The sequence below is a fragment of the Aethalodelphis obliquidens genome, unplaced genomic scaffold (assembly GCF_003676395.1).
Source record: "Aethalodelphis obliquidens isolate GAN/ISIS:26980383/991018 unplaced genomic scaffold, ASM367639v1 scaffold33, whole genome shotgun sequence".
NCBI classification, from domain to species: Eukaryota; Metazoa; Chordata; class Mammalia; order Artiodactyla; family Delphinidae; genus Aethalodelphis; species Aethalodelphis obliquidens.
The window spans coordinates 7,854,130-7,869,609 of record NW_020837977.1 but is presented as its reverse complement, the minus strand read 5'-3'; the positions used below and the strand labels follow the sequence as shown (position 1 = coordinate 7,869,609).

Genomic DNA, 15,480 nt, shown 5'->3' with positions numbered 1-15,480 from the left:
AATAGTTCATTTAGTTCCTCTCACATTCTACTGAGAGTCTAAAGGAATCTAGGTATAGAAATTTACTAATTGTAAAGTCCTAGAGATGATCTAACCCAGCACCTTCACACGCTTCATTCTATCCCAAGAGGGGAACTGACATGCCCTAGATTAACCGGGATAAAAAGCTGTGATTCCTGACCCCTGGGGCAAGGACTTTTCATTGCAAAGACCATCTGTCATTTGGTAGGAATTTAAATTTTAATTCGATTAACAGACTATTTTCAAGAGCTGCTGATGCTAAAAGAGTTTTTAATGAATCTCATTAAATTTTTTTTTATTATTTCAATTTTTTAAATAAACTTTTTTATGTTAGAACAGTTTTAGATTTACAGAATTATTGTGAAGGTAATACAGAACGTTCCTATATACCTCCCCTGCAGTTTCAACTATTATTATTGCTTTACATTAGTATGGTACATTTGTCACAATTAATGAATATTAATACATTATTAGTTACTAAATCCATGCTTCATTCGAGTTTGTTGTCTCAAGATGCCACCTAAAATGTCACATTACATTTCTTTTTTTAAAATTAATTTTTTATTGAAGTTTAGTTGCTTTACAATGTCACATTTCGTCTCATACTTACATCTCCTTAGGCCATTCTGGGTTGTGACCATTCCTCGGACTTTCCGTGTGTTTGATGACTATATGTATTTCCTTGTGTTTGAAGAGTACTGGTCACATATTTTGTTGATTGTCCCTCAATTGAGGTTTGTATGATATTTTTCTCATGGTTGGACTTGAATAATGTGTTTTGAGGAGGAATACCATAGAGATAAAATTCCATTTTTATCCCATCCTATCAAGGCTACATACTATCAATAGGAATTATTGCTGTTGATGTTAACCTTAATCACCTGGTTTCAGGTAGTATTTGTCAGTTTTCCCCACTGTAAATTTACTCTTTTTGCTTTCTCTTTCCATATTGTACTCTTTGGAAGAAAGTCGCTATACACAGCCCACCCTAAAGATGTGGGAAGTTATTTTCTGCTTCCTTCCTTAAGTATTTACATAAATTATTTGAAATCCTTCTGCATGGCCTATTTGTCTATTCTCACCCACTTGTTGATTTAGTCAATCATTTGTTTTCATCAGAATGGACTGACAGGCATTTGTTTGGTATGCTGGGTAGTAACCCAACGCTACTTTATTTCGTTGCTTAAATTGTTCTAGCTTTGGCCACAGAGAGATTTTTCAGTTGGCTCCTTTAGCCCTTTGATATACCCCGGCATTTTGTGTGTGTGTGTGTGTGTGTGTATGTATGTGTATGTGTGTTAGCACTTTTTTTACTTTCTGGCACAAGATGCTCCAGGCTTATCTTGTATCTTGTATATTTCTTGCCTTGGTCTAAGAGTCAGTCCTTTGTCCAAGAGTCTTGATTCTTTCATTGAAAAGGGTATTAGAGGGCATCCCTGGTGGCGCAGTGGTTGAGAGTCCACCTGCCGGTGCAGGGGACGTGGAGCGGGTGGTTGTTGTTTTCATTGCTGTTGGGGTGTCATTGTGTCTAAATCCTCTAAGCTGCCATAGCAGCAAGATATATGTATGATTAGTAACCATTTATATATATATATATATATATATATATATATATACACACACACACACACACACATATTTATATGTATAGCCATCTGTATGTATAGTAAGCTAAACATGAGTTCACACTGATGTCTCCAACTCTAATATCAATACATTATACATGGAACATTCTATCCTTGCTTATCTGTAAACTCCTCTCCAAGAGTGAAAAACTTGGCTTCCAACATCTGCCATCCATTTACTTTGTTCAATTCCAGAATATATATACACACACACACACACACACACACATATATTCAGAATTTTTAACCTATAAGCCCGTAACTTTATCCACTATAATGCAGTGCTTATGTACATTTGCTTTTGCTTCTGATCTTACAGGCTCCATGCATTTTCAGAGTTACTTAGGTCAGCACCTTATTCCCCCACCCACTTCAGTGAGGTTCTTTTACATTTGTAATTCATTTAGATTCTTTTTTTTAGTATCTTGCCTTCCATCCTGGGACATCCCACCTTCCTAATTGATTTTTTCATTTGCATACATTAAGGTTTACTCTGTGGCCTGAAGTTCTACAGGTTTTGACAAGTGCTTAATGTCTTGTATTTACCATTAGTACATCACACAGAATAGATCACTTCCCTAAAAGATCCCCTGTGCTTCACCTATTCAACTCCTTAATCCCCTTTGTAACTCCTGGAAAACTGTACTTTTTTGAAACTCTAGATTGGGACTAAACATATCCAGAGGTAATCATCACAGTCAAGGGATAGCTGATATGTTGTTTCTCTTATACAGCACTTATTTTAAACAAAGTGGACATTTAATGTTTGGTGTATCATGTTTCTTAGAGATCGGGGTCGTGAGCCTTTATTTTTATCTTGTTAGTATTTTTCTGAACAAAATAAAGCAAAATATCTCAAGTTGGAGGAAAAGATCTTTCTTTCAAAGAGGGGGAAGATGATGAATGAATTGAGAGGTCAAAAGAGTAAATGGACAGGTAATATTGATTTTATGTTTTTAATTTTCAAAGTTATGTTTGAAAAGATTTTATTGAATGATGACTCAATAAATTTAAAATTGTTATTTATATTTTATTGTCAAAGGGACCCATCCTTCCTTCCTCCTTCCTTTCTACCCTTCATCCTCTCCTTTTTTTCTCTTTCCTACTTCCTCATATACAAATGTTTACTGTGTACCTGTTAGTGAGTACCTATTTTTCCCCAGACATTATAATGGATACTGGAAATTAATAGGTAAAAAAAGTTATCCATGGCATAAAGGACTTTCCACGTTATTTTTGAGGCCAGAAGATATGAAAGGACAATTACTATATAGTGTTTGTTATATTGATACAATAGGCACACAAAGGAGTAAATCTGTCTTGGAGCATCAGGGAAGGCAACAGAGATGATACCTGAGCCTTGGGAAGAGTGTTAATGTCTGAGACAGATAAATATACTGCATTCTAGGCAGGAAGTATAACATATGAAAACATCTAGGTAGATTAGAGAGAGCGACAAAATTAAGGTGCTACCAGTTAATTAAGCTGGAGTGGAAGTGTCAGTCGAGGTGGGATGGAGATGGAAGTGGTGGTAGAACAGAGGCTAGACAAGTATAGCTCATGGAGGGCCTTGAGTTGAGATTTTATGCTGGAAATTATGAGAAGACTACTCAAGGGTTTATGAACAAGGTAATGAATACATCATGTGACATTTTAAAAAGCTCTACTTGGCAAGGAACTGGTGGAGAGAATTAGGAAGGGTATGAATCTTAATCCTAGAAAACTTTGTAGATGATTATAACTACAGTCAGGATCGGAGATGATGAGAGTCTGCTTTAGGGCAATGACAGAGGCATGGAACAACAAGGAAGTATTTGAGAAATATATTAATAAAAATAGGAAGTAATATGAGGAAGGAGGCAATGAAGTAATACTGAAGGGTAAAGTTGAGAATGTTCTCTAAATCCTACTAATCTTTAATCTCATTTAAGGGAATTGGAACCTTGATGGCAAACAGGCACATTCTGTGCAATTTTATATTGAATATTTCATTATTATATTTCCAAGAATGGGTGCTAAGAATTCCATAAAAATATTAATTCAGGAAGGAACATAGTCTAGATATTTCTTCTTATTAAGACATTAAATCTTATTTAAAGGAGAATGTAAAAAAAATGAGTTCAGAGTTTGTGACATGTCCATGAAATGAAAATGAATTTAAGCTTAAAATTCTTCTCTGTTGTGAGGAAATTCTTGTTATGGTTTTTTGACATGTAATTCATAGAAACTGAAGTGTTCACCCATATTGGTATTCACAGTATCATTCTAGAGGTTAATCCAAATAAACTTTTTCTTTGGCAGGATGACTCTTTAAAGCAGTTGCAGGTGGTTCATCAACCGTGGATCCTGCCAAGTGACACAGAAAGTGAAGGAGTGGAAGCAGAACAAGAGAAACGTGAGTAGACACTGCTGTTTATTGACAAATTGCTTTTAACCAAAGGACATCCATGATGATGGTATATGCCTTTCCCAGTATCAAACGATGTCTGCAAAAAATTCAGACTTATTTAGGGAGAACATGTAAAGATAAGCTATGCTTTTGGTCTAAAAATCTTGATTCACTGATCTCTTAATTGTGGTGCAGAGGCCCATAGACTTAACTTTCTGAAAAGCAGTGTAGTACGTTAAAAGAAGGAATTATTATTTCTGAAGACCAACATAAAATATCCATTTGGAATGTGAATCGTCTACTAATGCTGTAGATTTATATCATATAAATCTATATTTATATCATATATCATATCATATATACAGTGATAACTTGTGATTATTAAAAAGTTTCAAAGTTATGTTAGGATTGGCTCGTTATTATTTTTGAAAGTATCATTATTGGTTATATGGATACATTTATGTATGTAGAACTGTTCTAAATTCACAAAACAGATTAATTTTATAATAGTAGCTAAGACAAAGAGAATATACAGCTCCTGATTTAAGTCACTGGATTATAATCATAACAAGAATGAATTACTGTAATTTGGCATGACTCAGTTCATGCTCTCCAGGGGTTACTGACATTGTCAGACAGATGGGTTCAGCATGAAGGTGAGAAGTTAGTGTCTGGATCATAGAGGAAAAACATCAATTTTTAAAATAATAAGATATCAGAACCTTACTTTTTTTTCTTTACCAGTGGTAGCCTGCAGAGACAAATAAAAGTTGTAAGTAGTAATGTAGCACTCATGATAATTGGAGTGAAGCAATTAATTAACTATTCCCCTGAGCTGTAGTCATCAGAGACACCTGATATATTACACAGGTAGCATCATGACTCTGTACCCAGGGAGATCCAGGAAATTACTTTTCCAGGTTAAAAGGCATTTATAAAGATCCTTATCCCACTTCCATAACTGCAGGCTTATGTGGCCAGAGGGAGCACAGCCAGGAGAGGGACCTAAGAGGCAGGTGCTCAGGTGAGAGGAGGAGACAGCCCCAGTGTCACTCAGCTGACACATTCGAAATGCAGTGAATAAATTAGTGACATTGTACAGATTCTAATGGAGGGAAACACCTTCTATAGAAAACAACTGATGAAGACTCAGAAAGTAGACTGTACTTCAAGCATGTATTATAGAGTAGTTTGGAAGATCTTTAATGCAAGTGGTCCTAAGTAAAATAGTCTAGGAAAGGAGCAGCATAGGGTACAAAGAAGAGCATCCCCTAAATCTGAAAGAATTACGAGTGGCCCGGAACTTTTATGAAAACAAACGCAAGCACATTTATACCTCCTACTCCCCACACAATTAAACATACATAAGCTCTCATTCTAGAGTTTGGATTTAATAATTTTCATCAAATTCTTTTGAGGTCTTCATAAATTTTGCATTAAATAAATCCTTCAAGCGAATGTGTGTGTATATGTGTGTGCGTGCGTGCACGCATGTGTGTATTGTATAAAGACAATATATATAATTGGGCTAGCTGTACTCTCTCAGATTCAACATCCAGGATGCACAGTGTATTAATTCTATGAACGTGCTATAACTTTTAATGAACTAAAAACTAAAATCAAGAAAATAATCAATCAGAAGTATATTTAATCCAAGTCCAAATTCAGACTTACTTACTTTCCCTGAAATCCATATGTCTCCATCAGTATTAAGTCTGGAAAACAGCTTACTAATTTAAAGGAGATTGAAAACCCCCAGAACTTTCTTCAACCCTTGTCCTGTTATCATATTGCCTTTCTGCCATATACTTTCACAAGATTTTGTTGATAAGTTGTAATCATCTTCTCTTCTATTAGGGTGCAAATTCTTTGAGGGAAGGAATCTGTTTTCTTCATCTTATTTAGCTACATAATAAGACCTCAATAAATATCTGAAAATTTAACAGATGAATGAATGTATAGGTTTCTTGGGTACTTTCTAACTTGTTTATCAGGACAGTTATAAATATGAAACAGATAAAATGAATAATAATTGTGACTGAATAATTGTCCTGAAAATTATAGTTTTATTAAAATTTTAATATTGGATTTATAGTTTAGCCATAGATTTTGCCATATGGTCTATCAGTCACTCTGAAGAAGGTCATTCTTAAACTCTCCTAACCATAGACCTAGAACCAAAAATATTTGATTTCAGTAATGTCATACTTGGAGGTGACCCTTGACAATGGTAAACTGTTTGAAATAAAATCAGGGTTTAAAAATAATTAGGTGGTAATAGGAGCCATCAGGAAATGGAATGCTGGCTGGCAGTGCAGCCAGACTCATAGTACAGAGATGCAAATACTCTTCAAGAGCGGCATCTAACATTCAAGTACTAGAACAAGTGTAAGATGGAGCCACTGAGGTTCCGATACTTGTATTCAATGTATGAGTTTTGTGGAACAACTGGCAAGATATGTATAGATCATCTACCTCTTTATTTTCTCAGTGAAAGAAAATAAATGACATAAGTCTATGTGAACCCAGCATCTGATTTATAGTGTAGAGGCTCATATATTAGAAATTTATGAGTGAGGAAAAGGACAAGATTCATCATTCCAATGGTAACACCTGTTTGTTGACTCAGCTTTCTGTAAATTATATGTAGGTAATTTTATGGAATTTTCAGATTTCTCCTGAGACAAAATTATCATGGTGGAAAGTTTCCAGATAATGTTAGGATCTTTGCAGTTATGCATATTTCTTATTGTTTCATTTTAAAATAAAACTTAGTACAAAGTTTTATAAAAGCACCATTTAGGAAAAGACGTCTTGAATAATTCAATGGGAAGCTTTAAACAGTTTTATTATAAACAAACTGTTTAAGATAAACTGTTTAAGATAAACAGAACCCTTAAATAGACTTTTTGTCTACTCTGATTTTAGTATAAAAGTCTACATCACAAATTTTAAAAACTCACGTCAGGAGTGTGGGTTTTTTTTGTTTTTGTTTTTTTAACATCTTTATTGGAGTATTAATTGCTTTACAATGGTGCGTTAGTTTCTGCTTTATAACAAAGTGAATCAGTTATACATGTACATATGTTCCCATATCTCTTCCCTCTTGCGTCTCCCTCCCTCCCATCCTCCCTGTCCCACCCCTCCAGGCGGTCACAAAGCACCGAGCTGATCTCCCTGTGCTATGCGGCTGCTTCCCACTAGCTACCTACCTTACGTTTGGTAGTGTATATATGTCCATGCCTCTCTCTCGCTTTGTCACAGCTCACCCTTCCCCCTCCTCATATCCTCAAGTCCGTTCTCTAGTAGGTCTGTGTCTTTATTCCTGTCTTACCCCTAGGTTCTTCATGACATTTTTTTTTCTTAAATTCCATATATATGTGTTAGCATACGGTATTTGTCTTTCTCTTTCTGACTTACTTCACTCTGTATGACAGACTCTAGGTCTATCCACCTCATTACAAATAGCTCAATTTCGTTTCTTTTTATGGCTGAGTAATATTCAGTAACATTGTATTTGGTATGCTTCCTGGTGTCCCACAGGGCCTCTGAGGAACTGTTCATTTTTCTTTTCTGTCTCTGTGTGTGTGTGTGTGTGTGTGTGTGTTCCTCAGGCTGGATTTGGATTGACCTATCTTAATCTCTTTGACTTTTTCTTATGCCAGCTCAAATCTGTTGATGAGCCCCTCTAGGGAATTTTTCATTTTAATTCCAGAATTTCTATTTTTTTTTCCTTTTATAATTTGTATCTCTTTGTCATAGTCTTCATTTGGTGAGAGCTTATTCCTATACTTTAATCTATTTTACATGATTTCCTTTAGTTCTTTGACTATATTTCTAGTAGTTGATTAAAAGTCTTTGTCTAGAGATTCCATCGTCTGGGCTTCCTCAGGGAGAATTTCTTTTGACTGCCTTTCCCCCCCCATTTATGGGCCATACTTTCACGTTTATTGTGATATCATGATTTATACATCATGTCATTTTGTTGTTGTTGTTGAAAACTGTACATTGAATATAATATAATGTGGCCACTCTGGAGATTGGACCATCCCCACCCTCCAGGGTTTGTTTGTTGCTGCTGTATTTTCTTATTGTTATTGCTACTTTTTGTTTACTAACTTTCCTAAACTAATTCTGTAAAGTCTATATAATTTGTTGTACACAGATACTGAAGTCTTTGCTCAGTAGCTTAGTTGTTAGCTAATGGCTGGACAAAGTATTGAGGCATGCCATGAGCACTCCAGAAGTTTACAACTCTGCTTAAACAGACCTTCTAAGTCAATCAGAGGTGAGAGGTAGATCCGTATCGGGTCTTTCCTGAGCAGGTGCAAAGCACTGCACATCTGTGTGGCATTTCTAAATCTACACGCCTATGTCAGAGCTTTTGAAAGCCTCCTATGGACGTATCACTTACTGTATTTTTTAAAAAAATTTTTTGGTAAGCCTTTTGTTTGCCTCAGGAAGCTTCTGTATAAAACTATAGCCCCTGATTGTTTTTGACAAATGTTATATGGACAGGGTATCTCACTGAGTGAGCTCTAATTCAGGTCAAACAAACAAACAAACAAAACATTCAAGGGAGGCATTTCCAGGCAGCTTCCATATAGGTCAAATAGTGACAACTCTAGATATTCGGGGAAACTCTAAACCTGTTCTGCCCCCTCTAGTGGATCATAGGCTGTTTGTTTCACAGCTACCATCATTGTGAGAACGCTGATTTTCAAGGCTCCCGCAGAGCAGGAGAGAAGGATATTAATACTGGGTAAAATAAAACCCTACATAGTTATTGTTTCTATTGAGAATCAACTGCTTTTCTTTAATAAATGTTCTATGGATTGTTGCAAGCCTTCAATAAATTTCCCGAGTTCGGAAAAAGTTGATTTCAGTGATTCTTGCTCATGTTGTATTCTCATTGCATTTATAGAGGAGCACATTTTTCGAGATCTCTATACCTGAATTCCACAAGTGCTTCTCCTCCACTATTTTTCTTGATTTTATCAGCGTAGTTTTCTCTTTGTTTGAGGAACGGGAGTATGCTATCTTCATAATAGGTTATAAAATTGGACAATATCTGCTTCTTAAAGTCCTGTCTCATGAGAAGCTATTAAAAACAAATTTGTGGGGCTTCCCTGGTGGCGCAGTGGTTGCGAGTCCGCCTGCCGATGCAGGGGGCACGGGTTCGTGCCCCAGTCCGGGAAGATCCCACATGCCGCGGAGCGGCTGGGCCCGTGAGCCATGGCCGCTGAGCCTGTGCATCCGGAGCCTGTGCTCCGTAGCGGGAGAGGCCACAACAGTGAGAGGCCCGCGTATCGCAAAAAAAAAAAAAAAACATTTGTGGTAAAATAAGTTTTGAGAAATTCTACATATCATTGTATTTGAGAGGCTCTCAACTGTAAGACATACCATTGACATCCCTTTGCAAGAGGAACAAGGCAGCTCTGTAATTTTAAGTGAACAGATCAAGTGTAATCAGCATCCTGGCTTCAAATGGGGGAAAATATTGTTCATTGTTGACTTGAAAAACCACTATAGAGTCTCTTCCAAAATATTTACATAGTAAAGTCACTGGGTAGCCCGACAGCAACAAGATCTGCTTGACCTGTGTTTATCCCAGGTATTTTTTTCATATTTACTTAAGTCCTTTTCACAGAATGCCCATTAATGCCTATTTTCTACAATGCCTATAATTTGCAGAGTGCCTATTAACTGCTGGAAGGACAAGTATTCTGGGATTTTAGGAAGTGCTAAACTAATCTAATCCTCTCAACCTCAACTCTTTCAGTTTAGTGAAGAAGAAATTGATGCTCTAAGAGATGGTGGGCTTGCCATGTCACCCAGTTAGTAGCAGAGGCGGGAGTAGAACCGAGAGCTCTTCTTTGGATCCAGCGGTGTTTACCTCCGTTGCCTCATCTTTCACTAATACCTCCCTTCATTTCCCTTTCCAGGGGGTGACGCAGTTTATGCTGTGACTCTTGAGAACCAAAGTGCTTAGAGCAGTAAGTGGGGCTGTGGGATTCTGCTGTCCACCGAGGATTTGGCCAGGCTTTTCACCTGGAAGAAAAACCTTTGTTCTCCTTAACCAAACATCAGGTCATTTCTTTCCAGGCAGTCTCCCAAGATTTGTATGTGGACAGTGCTTGAGGCAGTGGTGTGAGGGTACCACAGCTGATTATTTACCAGTCCCAAGATAAGGACTAACACCCTATCAAGTGAAGTAGAAGAGGTGGGTAGAGGAGCAGCGGACTGTGGATAACAGAAGGACCAAAGTGAGTTAATAGACAATGATGTCAAAGTGTCAGGCTACATTATACGTGGAATTCCCAAGATTTTAATGGTATTAGGTTGTGGCATCAGAAATACAGACTAGAATGAAACATTTTTAGATTATTGCATTTTGTTTTCATAGAGTGAGAAAATATTAATATTATATTAATACTTATATTAATATAAACATAGTGCCAGATACATAGTATATGCTTGGTAAATATTAGTTAATTCTAAGTCTTTACTTTTAGGCTAAGCATATATCATATGAAATGGTTGCTATCTATTTTTTAAAAATTAATGACAATATTAATGTATCTTCTGTCCCACAATGACTTTTGTCTCTCACTTACTGTTAGATTTCTATTTACCATTACTGATGTTATTATTGATGAGGTTGTTCTTACTCCTGCACGGAATTTCTTCCTAGCACTTGCTAGGTTCTCACTTCAATTTACTAATGGACTCATTTTTTTTATTGTGAACACACACTTAATATTCACTTAATATTCTCAGTGGGAGTCTAATTTCCTCTTTTTAGATGCTGTGATGGAGTGGGAACAAAACTAGGAGTCAGGAGATGCATTTAAGGTCCTATTTCTTCCCTGTGGTCCCCAGGCTAGTAAATTGCAGAGAAAGGGCTGACACTCAGGTGCATCTATAATTGTTCAATTCTCAGATTTTAACTCTCAGAGATACATTAACTACATGGGAATAAAGGAGAATGCTCTCCTCCAAGGTTCTCTGCCAAATACTTTTTGCCTTTTACTTACTAACCAGGAATGATTTATCTTTTCACTTGTGAAGCTACAACTCGTTTTTCTGTTTTTCTTAATTATTCTATGTCTTTTACATTCAACTTGTTGCCTTTAATATGCCTTGACATTGCAGAAGAGAGAAGGGTTTTATAACCCTAATTTGGGGCAAAAAGAGTGACCACGCCCTTGGGTGGGCTCATGGGTGGTATGACTGTCTTATGCAATGCTCTTACATATTACCCCAGGCTGTAAGAGGTCATCTCATATCTACTAATTGGGATACCTGCAGCCATATGATCTTTGATCTCAACCTACCTTATTATTTCATTCTTCTTTTTCTTGCTACTTCAGACTTGTGCTTACTTTTCTCAAACTAAATTTTAAAAAACCAGTGAATGAACTATTCCTTCCAGAAGATGCTATATTTCCATTGTCTCCGCTAGGCTGAAAGTTTACTGGCATAATTTCTGAGGAGGTAGTGAAATATTTGTTGTTAGGATCTGGCAAGAAATCCTAGCCTGAAAATAGACACTGTAGCTTAAGAAACTATTTGGGTAGGCATAATAAGGAGGGTATATGAAGATAGACTAGGAGTTCTAAGCACAGAATTTCAAAAATGTGGCATAATAAATCTTTTTCACTGAGAGAATTAGCATATATGCTAATATATATATATATATAATTTAATAATAAATTGGGAAAATTGACACATAGCCTAACATAAATAAAACTACAAAGTCTATTTGGGGGATATATTTAGAATTACAGCATTCAGTTTCTCCTTAAAGCCTACTATGAATAATTGACATTTTAAGGCTTATATAGAAACATATGTATCTCTAAAAAAGGAGAGAATGGAAGAGGACTGACATTTATTACATTTTTGTTGTTATGTGCTATGTAGTATCTCCTTTAATTCTTGTGTCAACTTGATGTGTAGGTGGTATTACTGATTTTACAAACTCAGATTTGTTAAAAACCTCTTCCCAAGGATATATAATTAGTAAGTGCAATTTAATTCTAGCTTAATCCAAAGCCATATGTTCTACTCGGAAATGTCATTGCATTTCTAAAAGCTTAAAAAAGGAGGGAGGGGGAGGGAATGTGTGTATATATAGTATCAAGAAAGGAATTATTTCACTGAGCACTGAAAGAATTTGTATCATAAAGAAAACACTATAAAACATGAAAATAAGAAAAAGTGACATATAAAGAAACAAGCAGTAATACATTTGGGTAGGAAATCTGCTTTTAATATAAACTTCAATTTGATATACTTATCTTTACACTGTGCTCCAAATTATTCTCTATAGGCAAAGTCATCCAGAAAATTAAAGGCGGCATATATGATAAACATAAAAATTAAAATTTTGACAGAATAAAATAAATAACATTTAGTAATTACATTAAGCATGTTTTCAATCCCATAGTATGCTATTAAAAATAGAACAACTGTTCAAAGCATGCTGCCAGATTTCTTCAGAATGATTTGTTTTGAAATGTTGACTAAATATCCCGAAACTGTATATCAACTTTAGTATAATTAAACATTCTTCAGACCAAAAACATAGCTTTTTCTATATTCATAAGCATAAATTATACATGACTCCCCTTCATATTAGTACATAAAGGTTTATCCACTTGTTAACATTTAAAATGATGTTCTGAAAGTTTCTGCTAGTTATATAAGGCTTTATAATTTATAAATTGCTTCCACATATTTAATTCCCAAAAATTAAGCTGTTAGGGAAAATTTAGTCTTACTATTCTTATTGTACACTGTAAGTGTTCAACACATATTTACTTAATAAATATTTATACATTCAGTATTTACTTAATAAATATTTACTAAATGAATTGAACGAATGAATGAATGAATGAATGTAGTTCAAACCGGGTAAGTGACTCGAAGATTACTTGAGCAGCGGCCAAGCCTCAGTCTCCTCTTCTGATTATTCAGAGCCCATAATGTCTCTCAAACACAGACAGATGTGTATAACAAATGATTTATTGGTATACACAGCAAAACACGATACATTCAACGACGTTGAATACGTTCAGTGTGTTGTTCCTCTGTAGTAACGATGGTTCCATCAGAGTTAAAGTGAATATGGTGCATTCACACAGCATTTACGTCAGTCCCTGCACACGCATGTGTGATGCACTGCCTCAGGCATTTGTGTTGCCGTTTTGCACTGAATAAACCACTCAGGAAGAAAGAAGAGGGTTCTCATCTGTAAGCAAAACTCTTATCTTTATTAAGATCTTGTTTATCTAGACTTTATGGCTACTCTCTCGTTGCTTGTTCTTTCCCCCACCAAAGCTGCTTCATTTCTTACATTCCCACAATTATGGGGAATAATGGGCTACCCCCTGTACGGGCAGTCCTGCTTCACTAAGGCTGGACACCTAAGTCAGTTGCCATACAAGAAGGTTATGCCAAAGTTCAGTTCAGAAACTTGAGATCGGTTACTTCTGTCTCTTATTCCTGTTGTCCTTGGCTACTCTGCCTTGCCCCACTGCCTCTATCAAAATAAAATCTTCTCATGTATTTGTATTCTTAACGGCTGTTGACATATTTCCCAGATCTTTCCACTGTGGCCTATGGAACAGGAATCTGATTTGCAAACTGATCATTCTTCAGTGCTACTCAAAGAACACTCTCCATGCCTTTTTTGCCTTATTTGAAATGGTTCCTAGAAGACATTGCTTCCCTTTTAGCCTTCACCAGGGAAAGCTGCTCTTTCCAGTTGCCACGTGTCAAGCACCGTGAGATAACATTAATATTCTACCTGAAATTCTCCTTCTTTTTAGGCTTATGCCATTTGTCCTGTTGTCCTGTGTCTTTCCTTGTCACTATAATCTCATCAGTCACTGCTGTTTTTTCATGTGGGGTGCTGACATTTGGTTCATTGGTTTCCTCTCTACCACACTCTTAGCATTAGGAAATTTTAACTTTCATCTGGGGTATTTATCCAATGTCCTACCATTAAAATTCCTTGGCCCTCTCAAGTCTAGTGCTCTTCTAAGGAAGTGTAATTTTTTTCCTCATCAAATGTGAAGTAGCATCCTACTCTAAGATCTTAGATTACTATAATCTACAATCTACCCAAACCTTCTACCTTTCAGATTCTCTATTTCCCACTAAACTCACACTTCAGTCTTCCTTTGGTACCCAGACACTTCACTACTCCTTTTTCTTCAAGTATGCCAGACCACAGCTGGCTTCATGCTTCAACCTAAAGTCCGTGCTACGTAGAATAGTGATGTTCATCTCTTGGGAACTTGTAAGAAATGCAGTTTCCTTGGCCCCATCCGACATCTACTCAGTCAGAAACTCTAATAGTGGACTCCAGTGATCTGTGCTAATTCTTTTTGTTTTTGTTTTTCATAAATTTATTTATTTTTTTCTGTGTCAGGTCTTCCCTGCTGCACACGGGCTTTCTCTAGTTATGGCGAGCAGGCGCTATTCTTTGTTGCGGTGCACGAGCTTCTCATTGTGCTGGCTTCTCTTGTTGCAGAGCACAGGCTCTAGGCGCATGGGCTTCAGTAGTTGTGGCTCATGGGCTCAGTAGTTGCGGCTTACTGGCTTTAGAGCACAGGCTCAGTAGTTGTGGTGCACGGGCTTAGTTACTCCATGGCATGTGGGATCTTCCCGGACCAGGGATCAAACCCGTGTCCCCTGCATAGGCAGGCGGATTCTTAACCACTGTACCATAAGGGAAGTAACAATTTGTTTTAAAAGCCCTCCAGGTGATTCTGATACACTTAAAATTTAAGGGAACCACTAATATAGAGCATTAATTCAACTGCTTTCTTGCCAGAACCTCTAATATCTTTGGGTGGTAAAGGACATTCAAATGTGAATACATCATTATTTTACTCAAAGCCCCTCTATGTGTAAGATTTCTAAAATTTTACCAAGTTCTCCAACTTCATTCAGCATCTACTTTACATATAAAATCACCACCTTGAATCCAAATGTTGTTGTAGTTCCTATTCATCTAAATTTGAATTTTCTAAAACTGTCAAATACCAAATGCTTAATGATACTTCCAAGGGTGTTTCCCTTTATAACTCTCCTCTGTGGAGGATGCTGAGCGATGCTAACTTGCTCAAGGTCATGTGTATGAGAAGGGGTTGAGCCAGAATTTGAACTCAGGTCAATTTGAGTACAAAACCCATGCTTTTATATCTTGCCTCTAAATTTGGTGAAACAGACGTTGCATTGCCATGTCTCTTTACTCTAGCTGAAGCAGTATTTACCATTGAAGAATTTTTTCAAGTGAGTTATATAAAAATCTCTTATCAAATAACTTCGATAAAGATCAGGTAAAAAAGGTCTCTTTGTTATAAGACTTCTAAGCGCCCTTAATATGCTGGTGTGTATTTTGATCCTCCAAGAGGCCGATGGTATATTGCT

The 15,480-nt window shown here is 36.5% G+C and overlaps 1 protein-coding gene across 1 annotated transcript in view; it reads left to right on the top strand.

Annotated features, from left to right (window-relative positions):
* The window catches only part of CUNH8orf34 (chromosome unknown C8orf34 homolog), a 327,589-nt gene that overhangs the window by 307,001 nt on the left and 5,108 nt on the right, over positions 1 to 15,480 (top strand). Inside the window, 1 exon segment of the mRNA XM_027127946.1 lies at positions 3,948 to 4,041. Within this exon segment, the coding sequence (XP_026983747.1) occupies positions 3,948 to 4,041 (94 nt within the window).